This window comes from Mus caroli, chromosome 14 (genome assembly GCF_900094665.2).
Source record: "Mus caroli chromosome 14, CAROLI_EIJ_v1.1, whole genome shotgun sequence".
In the NCBI taxonomy this organism is placed as follows: domain Eukaryota; kingdom Metazoa; phylum Chordata; class Mammalia; order Rodentia; family Muridae; genus Mus; species Mus caroli.
Genome location: NC_034583.1, coordinates 61,559,886 through 61,578,182, shown reverse-complemented (window position 1 = coordinate 61,578,182; position 18,297 = coordinate 61,559,886). Strand labels below are relative to the sequence as shown.

Here is an 18,297-nt window from a genome sequence, read left to right as displayed (position 1 = left end):
CCTGTGCCAGATGCTGTCTATGATGCGGGGGCATGGTGGTTTCTTCCAGATGTTCTAGCTTTCTGGGTGTCTGAAGACAGTATGGAGCCAAAACACCTGGTTTTGCTGGCTGCCCTTCCCTCTCAACATTCCAGAACTCCTAAGGGTGTGATTTCGCACTGGGGTGGACACACACACGCGCACACACATACACACACACACACACACACTGCTTATAGTTCTCCCACACAACAGGAGTAGAACATTCTATAAAGAGGCTGTCTGGAGGAGGGAGGAGGCATATAAAAGAGGCTTAGGGTATGTTTGTCCATCTGGCTCTTCTGGCTCTTGGTCTGGGGAGGGAGGGAAGAGGGGGTGAGAATGTCTAGCTGGCGAGCCCACTAGAAGTGGAAGGTCTACATCAGCTAAGACAGGTCCGTTCCTGACCCGCAGATGCTGAGTGCCAGCTGGAGAGAGAGTAGCCAGGACGGTTCAGCAGTCACTGAGTAAACATTCCAGCTTGGGCCCCTCTCCCCAGGCGACAAAGGGTGCTGTCCTGTCCAGTCTCCTCCTCCCTGCTGTTGCCAACAGTGAGGCCCAGACTGGAGCCTGGAGAAGCCAGAAGAGAACCCTGCCCCCTCCTTTCCCAGGAGGCTCCCCCTAGGATTTTCACAGGGAAAAGAAAGTGGGACAAGGCTTGACTCCCCCTATTCTCGCTATACCCTGATGCTGGAGGAAGCCAGGGGATGGCCCCGAGGCAGAACTCCCTGAGAGGCTAGGATTCTTCCATCAGTCCCAAGCTCCACCCTGTGGCAGATGTAGGCACTCTACCAGGCCATCTGGACCATCCCTAGGGAGCAGCACAGCGCAGTGGACCTCATATAGGCCTTTAATGCAGAAAGCAGAGGTGGAAAGTAGACAGTACACCCGGGTCCTTCCAAAACACCAAATGCTTCCTGCCAGCCTGAAGCCATCCCCCCTAGACACCTATAGATGAGGAGGCTCTGGAGACCTGCATGTATACAGGAGATGCCCAGAGGTGCAATCGCTTATCCTTAATCCCCGTCCTGTGGCAGGAATGCTCAACACAGCCTGTAGGGCCACAAGCAGAAGTCAAGGATTCCTGAATGATAGGAGTCAAGTCACTTGGCATCTCCCATAGCCTCTGATCACCTACTGACTCCTTCAGGAAAGAATATGTGGTCAGTGGTCACAGTCCTCCTTACCAGCTTTTCAGGTTCTTATAAAATTCCAGCTCTCAAGGCCTATGCCCAGAGGAGCCAAGAAGTCACAGCCTTGTCTAAACCCAGAGGCTGCCAGCCACTGAGATGCACGTGTTCTTCCACTCTGGGGCTGGGGGAGGGAATGGGCGTGGGTTCTCATGAATAACAACAATAGCATGGCTAGAGGCAGATGACTTCCCAGGCACGTGTCCTAAAACTCCAGCACCCAAGAAGACTAGTGTTCCTCTGAGGACTCCAGCATGAGCCTCCAGACCTTTTCTGGGCCCATCAGAGACTGCCAGTGGGGCTATCGCGTCTCAGTTCCGGGAAATGACCAACAGGGGATGTTGTACCAATAATAGAAGGTGCAGATCATCATGGAGACCTACGTAGCTTCTGTGTAGGACCAGAGCCACACAGTATGGGTTCCCAATCAAGTGTGTGGAATAGATATGAAGTAAAGAGCACAGAGTAGGTCCTTGGAGCTGGTTCAAGGGTCTCTGTCACTGTTGCCGTCTGGCAATGGTATACCAAAGCATGGGTGAGGAGCAGACAGTGATGGTGAGGGAGGAGAAGGAGGAAGAGGAGGGGGAAGAGGGGGAGCAGGAGGAGGAGGAGGGGGAGCAGGAGGAGGAGGAGCAGGAGGAGGAGTGGGGAGAGGAGGAAGAGGAGGACTTTAAGGACACTATAGCAGAGTAAGAAGATGGTAGAGAAGGATGCAGGGCAGTGTTCTCCTCCTTAGGGAACTATTCCAAGCTGACTGCAGGATGTGGAAACTTTTGTTTAAAAAAATAAGTTAGGGTTTTTTTTTAAAAAGATTTATTTATTTTATGCATATGAGTACACTGCAGCTATCTTCAGACACACCAGAAGAGGGCATCAGTTCCCATTACAGATGGTTGGGAGCTACCATGTGATTGGTGGGAATTGAACTCAGGACCTCTGCAAGAGCAGTCAGCGCTCTTAACTGAAGCCAGTTCTCCAGCCCCATAGAAATGTTGTTTTAGGAGTTGAGTAAATCCTGGTGCTCCCCAGGACCAGCCCATTACCCATAAATACCTAAAATCCCAACTGGGTCAACTCCAGTGCAATACCTGTGATGCCACGGCTGAGGAAGGCCCAGTGGCTCCTTTACTGTCTCCACGAGTGTCCCAAGGACCTACATACCCAGCTATGGAAAAGCCAGGAAGGAGCTCCACCACACCTTCAGTCCCAGAGTCAGGAGGAGAGAAGTCAGCCACAGAGCCTCCCAACTGTGCTGTCTGGGAGCCGCAGCAATCCTTGGCAGTGAGGCCAACACACCCTAAAGAAGATAACCTCTGTGACACTGACCAGGTGACCCACTTCTGGAAGTAGAAAGGTCCCAAGCTTCAACACCACCAGCACATTGTCGGACCCTAGTTCTATTTCTGGGTGCTGTGTAATGTTGGGTGATGACTCGTTTAACCTCTCTGAGACTGGGTCGTGTCATACCATCATGCTAATGGCAGGAACACCTGAAGTGGTAATGGAGAAGGAAGGAAGAGTTCTCTGAAGACAGCCTGTCACCCTGTCTGGCCAATAGTAGGCTCTTAATGATCAGGCTTTCTCTGGCAAGTAGGTGCTCATTCGCCCTTCTCTCTATTCCTGCTCTGAATACACACCTCCGGGTGCACTGGTTTCTGCCAGGGTGGGAGGATACCTATCCTGTAGCAAGGAGGTGCCTGTGGGGCAGCAAGGACATATTTCTAGCCAGCTGGTAGCCTTTCTGGGTACCTCCCAAGTTCCATCCTGTGCCTGATTGTCCCTACGCGCAAAGTGGATTCTAGAATCTGTGAAAAGTTTGGCTGCTCCAGTTTGCAAAAACAGTGGCGCCTGCCTTGGAGAAATGGGGGGAAGAGGGCAGCCAGGTGTTCTCCCCAGAGTGACACGCGCTACACCACTGCTCCCCACACACACACAACCCAGCCTCCTCCTGACCAGAACGCTGTTCCTGCCTGCCGCTCTCCCTGCCCCCAATCCTGGAACATCTGGTTCCAATCTTCTCCAGATGCTGTGGCCACACTTTTATGGGCAATCACCTCAGCTCAGCTTCCTAAATCAGGCCTCCCTGCATTTCAGGGTATAGTCCCTCTTTGTCCCTTTCCTTGGGACCTCCAGCTACCTCTTTCCCTAACATCAGAGAAGCCACAAACAGAAGGCAGAGGAAATTCTGAAGCCCTTGAAACCGGTCTTCTGTTCCTCTGCTTTAACAGTCAGAACTCTTTTCCACCGAGAACTAAAAGCATAGATACTGGCCAGGCAGGAAAGAGGAGGTAGAGAAGTTGGACTCACAGCAGTGCAGAGAATGTGGGGGTCGTATTGCTTTGGAGGGAAAGGGGTATGGCCACGTGTGTGTGTGTGTGTGTGTGCCTGCACAATGGGAACAGCCACCTACATCCCTGAGATTAGCCTTTAGTTCCCTTTATAATCAGCGCTGGAGACAAACTCAGGTCCCTCAGCTGCAGTCCACCTTGGGCCTTACCTTGAGTTTCCTATGCTTCTTCCAAGGACATCCCAAGGAAGGTGTGTATGTTCCTAGATGGATGGTGTGTGTGTAGTATGCAACCCCTTCTACTGGGTCGATTTAGACCCTAAGCTAGAAAGAATGCCAGCGCAGACTGTAGTGGATCCTCTGACACTTTCTTCTCTGCTGGTACTGAGTGGCCAGTCATCCAGATGGAGAAAGAAGCAGGCTTACTTCTGTTCTCCACCCTCGTCCCCTGGAATAAGGACTGAAAGCCAGTCCCTCTTTCCAAGAGACCCAGAAGGGTGTTCAAACGGAAGACAGAAGCCCACCCTTCTTAAGGACTCTGAGAATCCACACTGCCCAGAGGCAAAAGAATCCACTCCCCATCCTTCAATCCTGAGCTCACGGCTACCCACGCCTTTAAAATAAGCCTCTGTGACATTTGTGACTCTATAGCGCCCCCTGGTGTCATTCTGGGTTAGCTGAAAGAGCAGGCGAAAGGGCCACTATGTGGGAGATTAGGACCTGCCTGGTTCTAACTGTCTCATAAACTCTAAAGGAGGCAGCCACAGGGGTTGATGAATGTAAGATCCCAGTTTCTGAACTGGCACAGTCATGTACAAGCCTCTAAGTTTTGTGCCTCAGTTTCTTATTTGTGAGGTCGGCATAATGCCGGGTCATGTAGACAAGCCCACTTGCTGTGTGGAAGGAGCAACACGTTTGCCAGCCCAGGCTCTCAGCTGAGGTGAACTGCCCTTCAGTTTTTCTTTATCTCAAGGTGGCCATGCCCCATGATGTATGTAAACCTGGCCCTGACTCAGGCGGTGTTGTTAAGGTGCCTCTGACAGTTCTGGAACATTTCCACTGCAGCCGAGAACCATTTTAATAAGCCTATAATAATAGGCACAGAGGTGACTCAGATCTGCAACCGAGGAGTCCTGCCAGGGAGGAGGGGACACAGAGCTCTTGGGAGAGGGAAATTCAGTGGCACCTGGGTCTGAGTGGTGGCAGGCTGGGACTGCAGAGAGGACTCCATCAGGGGCCCAGGGGTTTTAGGCACACTCCCCTAAGAGGCTTCCCTAGATATCTCCCTGCAGTATCTGGGAAGTACAGGGTGAGACCACATGATCTCCAGTCTCTTCCACGGGTAAAGCTGTGCCCCTGTATTCTCAGCTCTGCCACCCACTGTAAGGATGCTACTGGGTTTGCTATTGGGGCATGCCCATGTGGCTTCAGGTGGCATCCCTATGTGAGCTCTCTGGTGAACAGAGCAACTCAGCCACTCCATCCACTTCTCAGGCTCAGAGGCACTGCTGTGATTGCCCTGCGTATGCCCGAACCCAAAGCTCATGTCAAAACTCAACGTCCATGGTGATGGGTTCAGGAGGCTTTGCCTTCCTTAAGGGTGGGGCCTTGTGAATGAGATTAGTGCCCTTACAAAAGAAGCTGGGTGCTTGAGGGTGGGGGTGGAGGTGAGGGGGGAGGGGAGGCTGAGATGTGGCTCAGCAGAATGCTTGTCTAGTATGCAAAAATCCCTGGATTCAGTCTCAGCTTCTTATAAACCAGATGTGGCGGCACATGCCTGGAACCCCAGCACTGTAGGGGCAGAAAAAGTACAAGTGCATCTCACATAGGGAGTTGGACACTAACTTGGTTAGAAACCCTATCTTTTAAAAAGAGGGCCTGCTGGAGAGATGGCTCAGCATTTAAGGGCACTGGCTACTCTTCCAGAGGACCCAGGTTCAAATCCCAGCACTTACATGGTGGTTTACAGTCCTCAGGGCCTTCTTTTGGCCAGGTACCAGGCATGGACACAGTATACTGACGTGTTCATAAAATGAAAAACGAAATTTAAGGCTAGGGAAACGTATTCACCCCTTCCATCCTAGTGGGGGTGTAGGGCACACAGAAATGAGGCAAAGATGGCTGTCTATGATCAGAAAGCAGGATCTTCCCAGACATCACATCTGAAGACACCGTGGTTTTTAGAATTCTCAGTTTCTAGAATGGTGAGAGTTTGCAAGTCTGTGACATTTCATTGTAGCCGCCTAAATGGACCAAGACAGACGGAGCCCTTGGGCCATTGTGGTTTATTGATGCTCATGGCAAGCACAGCACAGAAGGGTGTGCCCCACCCGGGGAAAGAAGACAAGGCAGCAGGCCACGACCACAACAATGCTGTCAGCAGAGGGGAAGGGCGCGGTTCCCAGGATCCCAGATCTCTTGGCCCATCCCATGAGGTACCTGACTGTCTACCAGCCCTGTCTCTGGTAGCCAGTCATTCACCGGTCCCTCAGAGGTGTGACCCTGTGGGTCTGCCAGCTCCTCTGTTCTTCACAGAAGTCCAGCTGCCTGTGTATCATCTCTGTCACCTCGGAAAATGTTACTGTGACAATCCCTCCCTCTAATCTGTCTCCACCTGCTTGTCCTGTTTCAGGGAGTCCACCCTCCCCGCCCTCCTGATCCAAACAACAGTAAGAACAAAATGAAAACACAGGGAGCTGGGGGGGGGGATTCATCAGGAACTCCCCAGGGGATCAGCCCAGAGAGCAAGGGGTGGTGTGATAGAGAGCCGAAGATCTGGCTCACATGGCACAGAACAGTCATGACTCTCAGGCAGAGCTGGCGGGCGGGCGGGCGGGCGTGTGAGCGAGCAAAGTGCACAGCTGGGCAGGGTGCCAGGGCCCTGTGGTCACACTCAGTTCTCTCACTCTGTCAGACCCATCAAGACATGAGGTGACCCGCTTCTGGCTGAGGAACAGGTCTCAGGGGTCTCCTTCCCCCTCCTCGACCCCAGCGCTGTTTTGTGCCTACCTGGGTGCTCTCTGAGCGAGGGAGAAGATTTGCTGAGGAATGTATCATCCCTGGATAGAAGAAAGGAAAATCTCAAGAAACCAGCGCGAGCCCTCCAAACTAGAAAACGAGAGAGGGTACTTTTCCAGAGAGTGGGAGGGCATCTCAAGTGGGTCAGTGACAGTGACAGAAGGTATGGACGGTTCTCCCATGCGGGAATTGGGCTCTGGGGGGATCAGGGGCAGCCAGGGCAAGACAGCAGTGCAGGAGGTTATTTATAGAGAGAGGAGTCTGGCACGGAGGAGTCAAAGCCCTCAGGCCCAGCTGAGTGAGAAGGGGGCTGTCTGGGGTAGCCCTGAGTGGGGTGGGTGGGGCTAGGAAGGAGGAACCCCACAGCTTTCTGCATCTATATGGAGGCCAGGCTACACATGGGCATTGGCCCGAGAGGCAGGGAGGACTCTGGGAGATGCCCGAGGACTCAGAGAGGCCTGCTTGAGGTCAAAAACCAGAAGAGGGAAACAGAAAAAGAGGTTATCACCTGCTGAGAAGCCCCCCCTATCTCCAGGTCCACCAGGCCCGGACTGTGCCATGCTAAGACCTTCCGTTGTCTCCAACGTAGGGGGGAGGGGGGAGTGGACAGAGTGGAGAGAGCAGGGAGAGGGGAGAGAAAGCCAGGTCCCCAAACCTAAGCCACACATCACGCCCCACCCTCCTGCCCTCCGGCTCCCCAGGAGTCCCTAGCGGCCCACGCTGATGTTGCAGGTCTTGCAGCTGGGATCTTTCTTGGCGTCCGCAGTGGACAGGCTCATGAGCTGGTGCCCGCTGATCTCTCCCAGGGTGCCCAGGGACAGGTCGACAGGCTCGGTGTAGATGATCTCCAGGATGAGGTCCTGAGCGTGGCGGAAGATCAGCTCTCCATCCTCCACACTGCAGGTCAGGAACTTGTTGCAGGCAATGTCCAGGAGGGGCAGCCGGTCACGACAGAAGCGGTCCCCCAGGGAGCCTTTGGGTGCCAGCACCAGGATGGCATAGTGGTAGGCTGTGTACATACAGTAGAAGTCCGCAAAGTAGAGGTTGGTGCTGGGGTTGAAGAGGCGCTGGGCAGGGATCTGGAAGCGCCAGCGGCCGTAAGGGGAGTCCTGTGGGGGCTGGCCTGTGTTGAACTCCGTGTTGCAGCTGAAGAAGACCCCGTGCAGCATGCCGCTGGTGGGGGAGCCGTGGCTGCCACTGTTGTCCTTCAGGTAAGGCTGCAGTACGTTCCCACAGTGGGTCCTGCCCAGCAGGGAGGAACACCAAAGAAAGGGGGAAATGCCACGGGTTAGCACTCTGGAGTTAAGAAGATAGTGAACCAACCCAACTCCCAGCATTCCTGCTAGCTCGCAGCCTCCACAACTCGCAGCTGTCTCCCTGACTAGACTCTGAGGATGAAAGTAGCCTCTGCCTTACTCTTGTGTGCAGCCACCTAATAGGGAGCCTGGCACGGGGTGGAGGTGGGGTGGGTAGGGGTGGGGTGGGTGCACTTTGTCTCTCATTCTGAAGAAAAAAAAAAAACACCCAAAAGGAGCCTAAACAGGACCCTTGCCTCTTTAATACAAATACCAAAGATTCCAGTTCTTTGCTGCTTTCTTAGGGCAAGTGGGGAACGCCCCACCCCAGCTGCCAGTAATGATAAAGACAGTAACAGTGGCAGATTGCCCTGACCTAGCTTAGAAGGACGTGGACGTGAAGCAGCCATGGGGGAGGGTAGACAAGCCCTGGCCCAGTCTCACGCTGGCATGGTCCTGGCTGTCCTGAGACAAGTGACTTGCTGGCCTTTGGTGCCTTGAGCTCAACATCAGAAGGCTGAAGTACTAGACCTGCTCTGTCTGTCTGTCTTTCTGTCTGTCTGTCTCTCTCCCCTGCTCCCTTTCTCTCCTCCCAAGGAAACCATAGACATGTGGGCAAATAAGACTGGGGCTACTGTGGTTGGACCATGTGTGTGGGACCCTCCAAGCCCTATCCTTTGGCTTCCTCATACCCGATTCTCATCCGTATCCTAAAAGATTTGCCCCAGAGACTCCTCTGTACTCAACTTGGAAGCTAAAAAACTGAGATTCCCCCAGAGCCTTCCATGCTCAAGAGTTTTTCATTTTGCCCCCTGCCCCACTCCTCTGTGCTCCTGGGTCCTGTGATGGAGAGATAACTAACAGTGTGTGACAGACCCCGGCAAAGGAACTGTCCCAGAAGGCAGGGTCACACCCAGAATGTATTATGTGATCCTGCCTTGCCAGCGGGGGTCCTCTGCCAGGAAGCCCTACTTCAATGTCCTTGACCTTTCTTTAGTCTCAACCCCAAAGTAGCAGTCACTTAAAAAAATTATTTTTTTAATAAAAAATTATTAAGTAGCCCAGGCTAGCCCCAAACTTGCTAGCTATACTTTTGCCTCAGCATTCTGGGGTGGAGGAGGATCTGGAAGGATCTAGCAGTTCTGACTTGCCCTACCTGGCATGCTGGAAGTACTCCTTGTGATGGTTGCGGTAGAACACAGAGAAGCGGAGCATGCGGCCAGCGATCTGCTCAGCCTTCTCCTGCAGCTGGGCAAGGTGTTCCTTGGCATAGTCTGTAAGAGTCCAGGCAGAGTGAGGAGAGCGAACGATCAGCTGGCTACAGAATCACAACCTCTTTCTCCTTACACCGCCCACTGAGCCTGCAGGCAGCCTCACCCTCACCAAGACGGGGAGCTTCTGACACAGCCTGGACTCAGGGGCAACAGGTCAACTGGCCTTCGCTGTGAACATGAAGAACTGCTTGCTGGTCTCCTCACTACAGTGACAGCGTTGCCAGAGGCCCAGGGCCCTCTGAGTCCAGAAAAGGACTGAGGACTGCCTGTTATCATGCTAGGGGCTCTAAGACTGTCATCCCAGGACACCCTTATGTGAAAAGAGGGCCGATAGGAAACATAAAGACTCAAGAAGGAGAATACAAGGTCCTTTGGGGGGAGGGGAAGGCCCTTAAATACAGGAGGTGAGAGCCTGTCCCACAACTAATATGGTGGCTAAGTGTAACCATGAGTGGGAGTTAATGATGAATCAAAGGACAAAGTCTAGATTTGGTGAGTGTTTACGTAGAAGAAGGACTGAGGCACTAGCTGTCTACTTGAGCTCTCTATTTGGGAGAAATAAAGAAGACTGATACCAGGACAGGAAATATGCCTGACCCCCTCAACCCCCATACCATGGAAGCTGAGCCTAGGGCCTTGGGATCAGATGTAGACAGTGCCTTGAAACAAAGCCCTCTGCTTGTTGCAGCCACTACATTTCCATTTGCTTGGTCTCTGGAAAAAGGAAGGTGGACCCAGCTATAGCATTTTCAGATCCCCAATTTAAATAAAACACTCACTGTGTATTCAGTTCTGTGGGGCAGGGTGGGGCGAACCAAGATACCTCTCCTTCAAAGCACACAAGGCACCTCTCTAGTAGAGAAAGGTATATCTGCAACTCAAGGAGACTGGGGGCACAGCTTTTGGCAGAGGACGGAGCCAGCAGCCTTGGAGGCCCCAGGGCAAAGAATGTTCCCTGCCCCTTCCCTGTGACAGAGAGCAATCTGGAGCAGATCTCACATGGACACCGAAGGGATAGAACATTTGGGGGCAGCTCCTTGGCTATCGGCAACAAGCATACGCAAAGTGGCTTTCGTCCATGCTAGAATTTGCAAGTTATGCTCCACCTAAGAGACCTTACAAGGCCATCAGATGGGACCATTTTTCCAGGTTAAGGGGAGACTTAGGACAAACAACATGTCATCGCCCTACCAAATGATCACTGGTAGACTACTGAAAAACAACAAAAAAGTGATCTATCCAATGCAACAAAATACTGCTTACCCTTAAGTGAGAGGGAAACGCTGACAAATGATACCTATGGCTATTACTGATCATCTGGTAAAGGGAATGAGCGGAAGCTGGTCACCAGAGGACAAACACTTGATTTCACTCATGGGTCACCTTACATAGTCAAAGACCAGAAAGACAGAAAGAATAGAGGTAGGGATGGATGGCCCAGAGGACAGAAAATGGGAAGCGACGGCTCTGAGAGCGTACTGTTCCAGCTTTGCAAGATGGAGACGTTCAGACAATAGGTTGTACAATAACAGTATAAACCGCTCACGACCTCCATATTTAGAAATGGTTCGGATGGTCAGCTTGATGTTACACCTATTTCCCACAATTACAAATATATATTCTCGGAGCTAACGAGGACTTAGCGGTTAGGAGCTCCTGCTGCTCTTGCAGAGGACCAGAGTCCAATTCCCAGCACCAATGTGGGGTAGCTCACAACCACCTGTAACCCTAGCTCCAAGGGACCCAACACCCTCATCTGGTCTCTGTGGGGACACAGATGTACAATGTGTGCGTACCCACACAGATGCATGTAAATAAAAACAAAGTGACTTTTAAAATGTACGGGTATGTAATTTGTTCCCCCTTTGGCCCAGGCCAGAAAAGTAGGTGGTATTGCCAACGTGCAGAGTGTCTATCTGTCTAGGCAGGCTCTGTATCTTCCCTCTGGGCCTAAACATAGCACCCAGAGTACAGCAGGTATCTCTGAGTATGCTGGGCTGCGATGAAGAGCTCCCCCTTACTTGCCCTCAATAACCCAACCAAGTATGGAGATGGGTATTAACATCATCTTACCCCCAGAGTAGATGTGTTATGGAGATGGGTATTAGCACAGCCTTACCCCCAGTGCAGAACTCCACAGTCTCACTCCAGCCGGACACTAGGTACTCTCCGTCACTCTGCTTCACCGCAGTCTGCACTGCCACACTGTACTCTGTCCGGGGACTCAGAAACCAGTGGCCTCTCACCGTCATGGGCAGAGGCACGGCCTTGGCCACAAGCTTGGTGGGGACATCCTAAGAAGTGAGGTACAGACGGAGAACCAAGCATCAGTCTTGAAGTCACACCTGATCTTGGCCTCATTCCAGGTCTCCCCTCTTCCTCCCAAGGAGGCTCAGAGTTTCAGAGACTCCACAGCTCTATATCCCAGGTACCATTTCACTACAGAAGCAAGCAGTGGCTTGGGGGGAACCTCCTTCAAGCCCCCGGATGCCCCATTTTCTTGAGAACTAGTGGGAAAGGCCAACTGGGAGGAGAGCCCCAAAGTTGAAGGTGGCAAGACCTTCATTTTTGAGGGAGACTTCGAGAAATCTGCACACTGCAGTGCTGTCTCCACAGCAACAGCAAATGCTGGGAAGCCAGGGAGGAAGAGAAAAATATGCCTTATTCTCTGGGGGGAGGGCCAAGGGGGTGGTGCTGAACATTCACGTCACCGTGGCAACTGGCCTGCCAAAAGACTCCCAGATCTAGGGAGCCAGATCCAGAGAGAGAGAGGGAGAAGGAGAGAGAGGAAGGGAGGGAGGGAGGGAGGTAGAGAGGGAGAGGAAGAGAAAGGGAGAGAGGGAGAGAGGGAGGGAGGGAGAGATGGAGAGAGGGAGAGGGAGGGAGGGAGAGAGGGAGAGAAAGAAAATGGAAAAGAGAGAGGGAGGGAGGGAAGGAGAGAGAGAGAGAGAGAGAGAGAGAGAGAGCACCCACACCAAGGCTGTCACCCTGGGAGCCAGCTTCTTTGCACTGAACTCTTCCCAGCTTCTGCATGCAGCTGGAGGAGAGGTTTCCTCCCACCTGCTCCTATGGTGGCTTTTAACCTGGGGAAAGGACACACTGAGGAGAGACTTCCTCCATGCCTTTTCTATCCCCAGGAAACAGACCAGTGGGCAGAGAAGGAGCAGAGAATCCCTAGGACTGTGTACAGCATCCTATGCCCAGCTAAAGGGGGTTATATTGCCTGCCCGCCCAACCACAACTCCTGGGCTTTATCAAGGTTTGGAACTCTATCTGTGAGGTCGTGGGTTCTGCCCACACATCCATGTGCTCTGTTCCTGTCTGAAGTTCTAGCCACGGAGAGAAGAACAGCATTGGAGCTGTGCGATCGGAGCTGTGCCAGGCATTGGACCAAAGAGTACGAAAACATCTCTCGTGGAATCTTTTCCACAGCTCTACAAGGGGTGGTGTGATCATTCCATTTTTACCAAGGAAGACGGGAAGGCTCTGAATGGTTCGATCACTTTGGCAGGATGACCCTGTGAGAAGGATCTGAACTCTGGCCAGGCCTCTGCCTCTTCCCGATCTGTCTAGGGAGACCATCAATTCGCTCCCTTATAGAACAGGGGCTGGGGGAGAGGGGCCAGGTCGTCCCTTACTCACTCGGTGCTTGAACTTGTTGGAATTCTTATTCTCCTTCTTGTTCAGGTCAATAAAATAATGGGTGACCCTCTCCAGGTCACTGTCCTCCATGGCCCAGGAGATACGGAAAGAGTCACAGGTGATATTGTTGATCTCGATGCTGTGGGGGGTAGACAGAAGCTCCATGTTCCCCTCTGGTTTGGCTCCTGTGGGGATCGAGGGCCAGAGGACAGATCAGCACCTCCGGCCCATCACGGAGCTTTCTAGAATGTGGTGCCCCCCCCCACACACACACCATGCTTTGGTGAGGTGGAAACCCATCAAATACCGCAGCCTCATAAATGCTATAGAAAAGCTTGAAGTGGGTCTAGACTGGATAGGAGGGACCCAAGGTAAGATGGGGTATCCTCGGGAGGGACCTCTTGGCTCTCCGTACAGGGTCCTCAGAGCAGCCGGCCCCTGACAGGTGGCCGAGGCAGTGGGAATGTTGCAAACACTGGGCAGAGGGACAGATTTGCAGCAGATGGAGCTGAGGAGGGAGGGGCCCTCAGCCAGCAGGCGTGAAAAGAGAAAGGGTGGGAGGGGAGAGGATGGGGAGGAGGAGGCACAGAGGAAGCACCTGCTGAGGGGCTGAAACCTGAGGACTGGGGCAGGTGGCAGGTCAGGGGCAGCCAAGAGTCCACAGGTGCCAAGACCCTGGGCCCACTCAGGCCTCTCTCCTCCCTGGGAGTGACTGGAGGGAGCAGTGAGGGGCTCTGCTGTGCAGGGACAAATGCTGTGCATATATCTTTGGTGGGTCGGGGTGGTATGGGTCACAGCCTGCTTTAAGCTCTTCTTTGCCCATTACTTTAACATATAGTTTCTGTTTTCACAGTTTTCAGCTGAATTTTCTTTCTCCTGTCTTTTAATCTTATATCTTTCTTTCCCGAGATGTGTGCAGCCCCTGGCTCCAAACTCATTATCCTCCTGCCTCAGCCACCCAAGTGCTAAGATGACAGTGTGTGCTCACTTTGCTCTTTTAAAGAACTACTTTTGGTCTTTTTTTGGGGGGAAGGGGGGGTCAAAACAGGTGTTTTCCTGGCTGTCCTGGAACTTGATCTTTAGACCAGGCTGGCCTCAAACTCACAGAGATTCTCCTATCTCTGAGTCTGGAGTGCTGGGATTAAAGGTTTACATCACCACAGTCCAGGTCACTTTTGGTCTCTTTGAGACAGGGTTTCTCTGTGTAGCTTTAGCTGTCCTGGAACCCTGTAGATCAGGCTGGTCTCCAACTCAGAGATCTGCCTCTCCCTCCCGAGTATGGGATTGAAGGTGTGTACCACCATGCTCAGCTTAAAGAATTACTTTAACACTGACACCTATCGGGGGCCGACATAAACTAATGACATCTCACACAAGACTGGTGATATACAGGTACTATTATTCTCCTTATTTTATTTTACAGACAGGTAACCAAAGTTGGGGATGCTGACATAGCCAAGGGCGCACAGCCAGCAAATTACTTACACTCTGAGGCTGAGTTCTTTATTATGGACTAAGATTGTGTGCGTGTGCATGTGTGTGTGTGCATGCGTGTGTGCGTGTGCATGTGTGCGTGTGTGCGTGTGTGCACGAACACGCATGTGTAGTGTCCACATGACATATGGCTGTTCCTGTTGTTTACTTATCTCTTCTTCCTGTCAGTGTTTTTCAAGCGACTGAATTTTCCCTAGCCTTCTACTGCCATTCCCTTAGCTCTGGTCTGACTTGGTGCCATCTAGTCATGAAAGGACTACGCCATTATTTCTCTTGACTGTGCTTAGCTGCACTAGAGTTAGTTGGTCTTGTCTATGGCCTGGTTCTCCCAGGAATGGGGAGCCTGGGGGTGGGGGGAGATACACAGCTATGGATGGACTCACTCAGGGCCCTTCCTGGCTTCTCTCTTACAGCTCATCTCGTACCAACTCCTTCCCTGCTTTCTCTCTCCCTTTCCCTCTCCCTCTCTTCCTCTTTTTCTTCTCCTTCCCTTGCCCAGGAGCTAGGGTGAGGGCACCTTGTGCCTACAAAATCAGGTACTTTTATTTATAGCTCCCAGAAAATCCAACCCACATTTTCCTGTCAATTAAGCATGCTTCAGTGCCTGGCACCACTACATTAACCTGTGGCCTGCCTGGGTGGTAGAACAGAGAGAAGTGAGGGGACCGTTGATGACCTTACCTGCCCAGGTGGTCCTCAAAGTCCACTATTAACTCAGCTTCCCACCCTGTAGCCCAATGTCTCTGGTTTCATGCACAGGAAATCTATAGTCAGAGGATCATGGGAGTCTTACCAGGTCTTCACCAAACTGAGACAAATGGGATTGGCTATGTGGAAACAACCCCACAACAAGCAATCCTACCGTATAAAATTTGGGGAAGAGGTGTGGAGCAGCAAGGAGTTAACAAAGCCCTGGATACCGACAAGACACTTCGGAGAGAGCTTTTTTGCACCCACGAACATGAACGCATACTCCCACTTGAGGACTTGAGAGTGGTTCCCACCCACATCCAGCCTACACCTGCCCCGAGCAGACACCTGTCCTGCCTTGATCCCTCCTTACTTCTGAGTCTTCCTAGAGGCCGGGGTAGCTCTGGTGGTGGGTGGGTGGAGACTCCAGGCCAGGCCCTCACTCATCTCTTCTTCTCTCCCTTTTTGGGAGAGCTGCTCTCCACACCCTAGCCTAAGGTCTGTGAGAGTGGGGGCAGCTGGCACTACAAGGGCAGCCAGCCAGCATGGACGAAGGGTGGGTGTCAACCCAGCTTCTCTACACCCAGATGCCTAGGGAAGGGCAGCCGGTGAGGGACAGGTTGAGGCAGCACCCTAGGAACACCCACACTGCCATGTGAATCCACCCTAAGCAAGCATGTACACACCCCCACGCAGGCAGGCATGCACACATACACATGCGCAAGGGGTGCCCACATACCTCAGCATATGCCTTCATAGACATCCTCATTCCTCCACACTCACCTACGCATAGATGTGCCCCCCCTCCACCTTGCACATTCTAAGAATGCCCCAGTATTTCCCCTGCGAGAGCTGTTGCCTTCATGCCAACCCACCCGTGCTCTCGTCCATACATACCCACATGCATGTGTCCCTCATTGTCACAAGCCATATTTGAGGAAACGAGGAAGCCATGGGCACCAACACATATGCATGCCACTTCCCGCAAGAGGACAGGCAACCCACACGGCTGCCTGTGCACACATGTATATCTGAGTGCCCGTCAATCCTTGCCTGGATTCTGGTATTCTCTCCATGGAGCCTTTTTGTAGGTTCCAAGACACAGACTTTGAAAACATGTTTGCTCCTGGCCACACTGGGTCAGCCTGATTCTTCGCAGGCCAACAGGTTTGCACACCTACTCAAGTCTACCCACAGCTAGAGGTCTGTGCCCACACTTCCCACCTACCTACCTCCTACTGCTTCGAATTGCCCCTCCCCACATAGAAACAGCCTGGTTGCTACAGTACTCCCTCAACATGTACTCCCACCCACATGACAAGTGACATGTCCACCCCCTAAAAATACTGCCTCTTGGGGCCCCTACCACATATACCCACAGGCTACTCAGATAAATGCTGCCCCCGCACACATGCACCTCACGCGGAAAAATGTTCTGAAACATGCTACAAGCCGGTCAGAAACCCCAAAGGAATCTAACTGCGTGGAGACAGACCTATCTACGCAAGCTAGCCTCCAGCCTCCTCCCAACCATGCAGACACGTTGTACACACCGGGCCCCCTTCCCCAAGCCCATTTCAAAAAGCTACTGGCATGCCAGAGGGAAGGCTCCCCCACCCGGCTGAACCTTTTGGCTTTGCCGACTGCGCAGAATGGTCACGGGGTAACTAACTGTGTCGCCCCGGAGACCAGATCCAGCTGTTAAGCTCTTTGCCAAGGACTTAGGGGAAAGGGGACAAGGTCGCCAGGCCTGGCAACCCAGGTGGACAGCCAGGACAGTAGCGAGACCCTGGTGGCCGCAGCTCTTAACCTCCCAGAATAGGCAGGATGGTTTGGGGGGAGAAGCGCACTTACCTGGCTTCAGCCGGCCCTGCAGAGGGATACTTGGAAGAGAAGGAAGAGAGAGACTCTGTGTAGATGATGATCTCTCAGGCAGGGGACAGCAGCCTGACGCCTGGGGTCACAGGCAGCGGGGCTCGCTCGCTCCTCTCTGGGCTACTGGGAAGTCGGCTTCCATGCCCCACAGGCAGCGCCTGTCTGGCTCTGCAGCTATAGCTACTGCTCCCGGCAAGAAAACGGCGGCGTTGCTGGGAACCCAGCGAGTGAGCGCGCAAGAAGAGAGGCAGGAGCGAAATCAAAGCAGCGTGGAGGAGAGAGAGAGGCAGAGAAGGAACAGGAGAGCCAGACCGAATCTGGCTCCACCAATGGGATCAGTGGCTGCTCAGCGTCAGGTGATAACAAGCAAGCTTGGTCCCTGCTCGCCCAGGCTTGTGGGAGGGGGAAAGGGCAGAGGGTCCCCTGGGAGCTATACAGATGTCCTTGGAGGCAGCAGCTGTAGCTTCTGCCACCTTTCCCCCATTCTTCCAGGACAAGATGCCTCCTGAAGTCCGTTCAACACACCTCCTACTTGGAAATCTCGGGCTTGAATTCAGCCCCCAAACTTTAAGGTGCTCAGAGAGGGGTGGAGCTTAACCCACGGGCTCAGGAGGCTGAGTAAGGGAAGGGTCTCAAAAGAAGTGTCAGAGCTGGGGTTGGTGGGACCTTATCCTCAGTCTAGGTGGTCTCCTAGGAGACCTTCACTGATGCACGGCACAATTTTCTTACCAACTCTTATCAAGAGAAACCAGCCCAACAGCTTTAGAGACTCTGGAGTGTCCAAGGAGAATCTTCTAGCAGCTTAAGTGTCCCTAAGTAAAGGAGTGGGAGAGAGGCAGGCGTTGTAAAATAGGGAGGGATGCACAGAGGCAAGAATGTGGAGGGTGGAAGGATACACAGAGCTTTGAGTGTTCTCATTCCAACCACCCTCCAGGCTCAGGCCAGCAAAGCCCTGAGATTGCAGTCAGAAAGGACCATCAGCCGGAGGCTTGTCTATAACCTAGAACTGAGGGTGGTTGGAGTCCCCCCACCCCCCTCCCCCCAAAAAAAACACTCAAGGGAATTTGACGGAAGCAACAGTGACCAAGAGACGATACAATGATGAAAAGGACAGGTTTTGTAATCTGATGGAGATAGGAACAATTTCATCTCTATAGTTTTCCAGCTAGGTGACCTCGGTCGGCGGCTGTCTCATTTGTGAAGTGGGCTGATAATACAAATTTATTGTTATCGTGGAATGAGATCATTATGTAAATCACTTAGCTCTGGGCTTGGCACCTGAGAAATGTCAGGCAAGTAGTGAGAGTTGCTATCTTTCTCATGGTGACAGTCTCTGCCCCTGCAAAGAGTCTGCAGGCTTCTAAGGAGTAGGAGAGGCACTTGCAGGATACACGGAAGAGAATAAGGAGCGTCTGGTTGACCCCTCTGTACCTACTGATACAACCAAGGACCACAAATATGTCTTAGGGGCTGGGGAGATGGCTCAGAAGAACACTTGCAAAGAACTCAAGTTC

General features: G+C 52.6%; 1 protein-coding gene across 2 annotated transcripts; it reads right to left on the bottom strand.

Moving 5' to 3' along the window:
• Positions 1–5,763: 5,763 nt before the first annotated feature.
• On the bottom strand, positions 5,764–17,315 carry Phyhip (phytanoyl-CoA 2-hydroxylase interacting protein). 2 transcript variants are annotated; one of them, XM_021182280.2, is made up of 5 exons: positions 16,763–17,315; positions 12,725–12,909; positions 11,202–11,376; positions 8,965–9,082; positions 5,764–7,755 (listed from the first exon to the last, which is right to left on the bottom strand). In XM_021182280.2, the coding sequence occupies exons 2-5, from the start codon at positions 12,887–12,889 to the stop codon at positions 7,221–7,223; spliced, it is 993 nt and encodes a 330-aa protein (XP_021037939.1). In that variant the 5' UTR covers positions 12,890–12,909; positions 16,763–17,315; the 3' UTR covers positions 5,764–7,220. The 2 variants fall into 2 exon arrangements, with proteins under 2 accessions (XP_021037939.1, XP_029324972.1); XM_029469112.1 differs by lacking the exon at positions 16,763–17,315 and adding an exon at positions 15,962–16,074.
• Between the last annotated feature and the right edge of the window lie 982 nt (positions 17,316–18,297).

Bases quoted from the DNA above. Each gene is read 5' to 3' on its own strand.
- Phyhip (XM_021182280.2), bottom strand. From the start codon at position 12,889: ATGGAGCTTCTGTCTACCCCCCACAGCATCGAGATCAACAATATCACC. The intron at 11,377-12,724 runs GTGAGTAAGGGA...CTCACTTCTTAG, and splicing joins CCAACAAGTTCAAGCACCGA to GATGTCCCCACCAAGCTTGT. The intron at 9,083-11,201 runs GTAAGGCTGTGC...GGACTCTTACAG, and splicing joins TGTGGAGTTCTGCACTGGGG to ACTATGCCAAGGAACACCTT.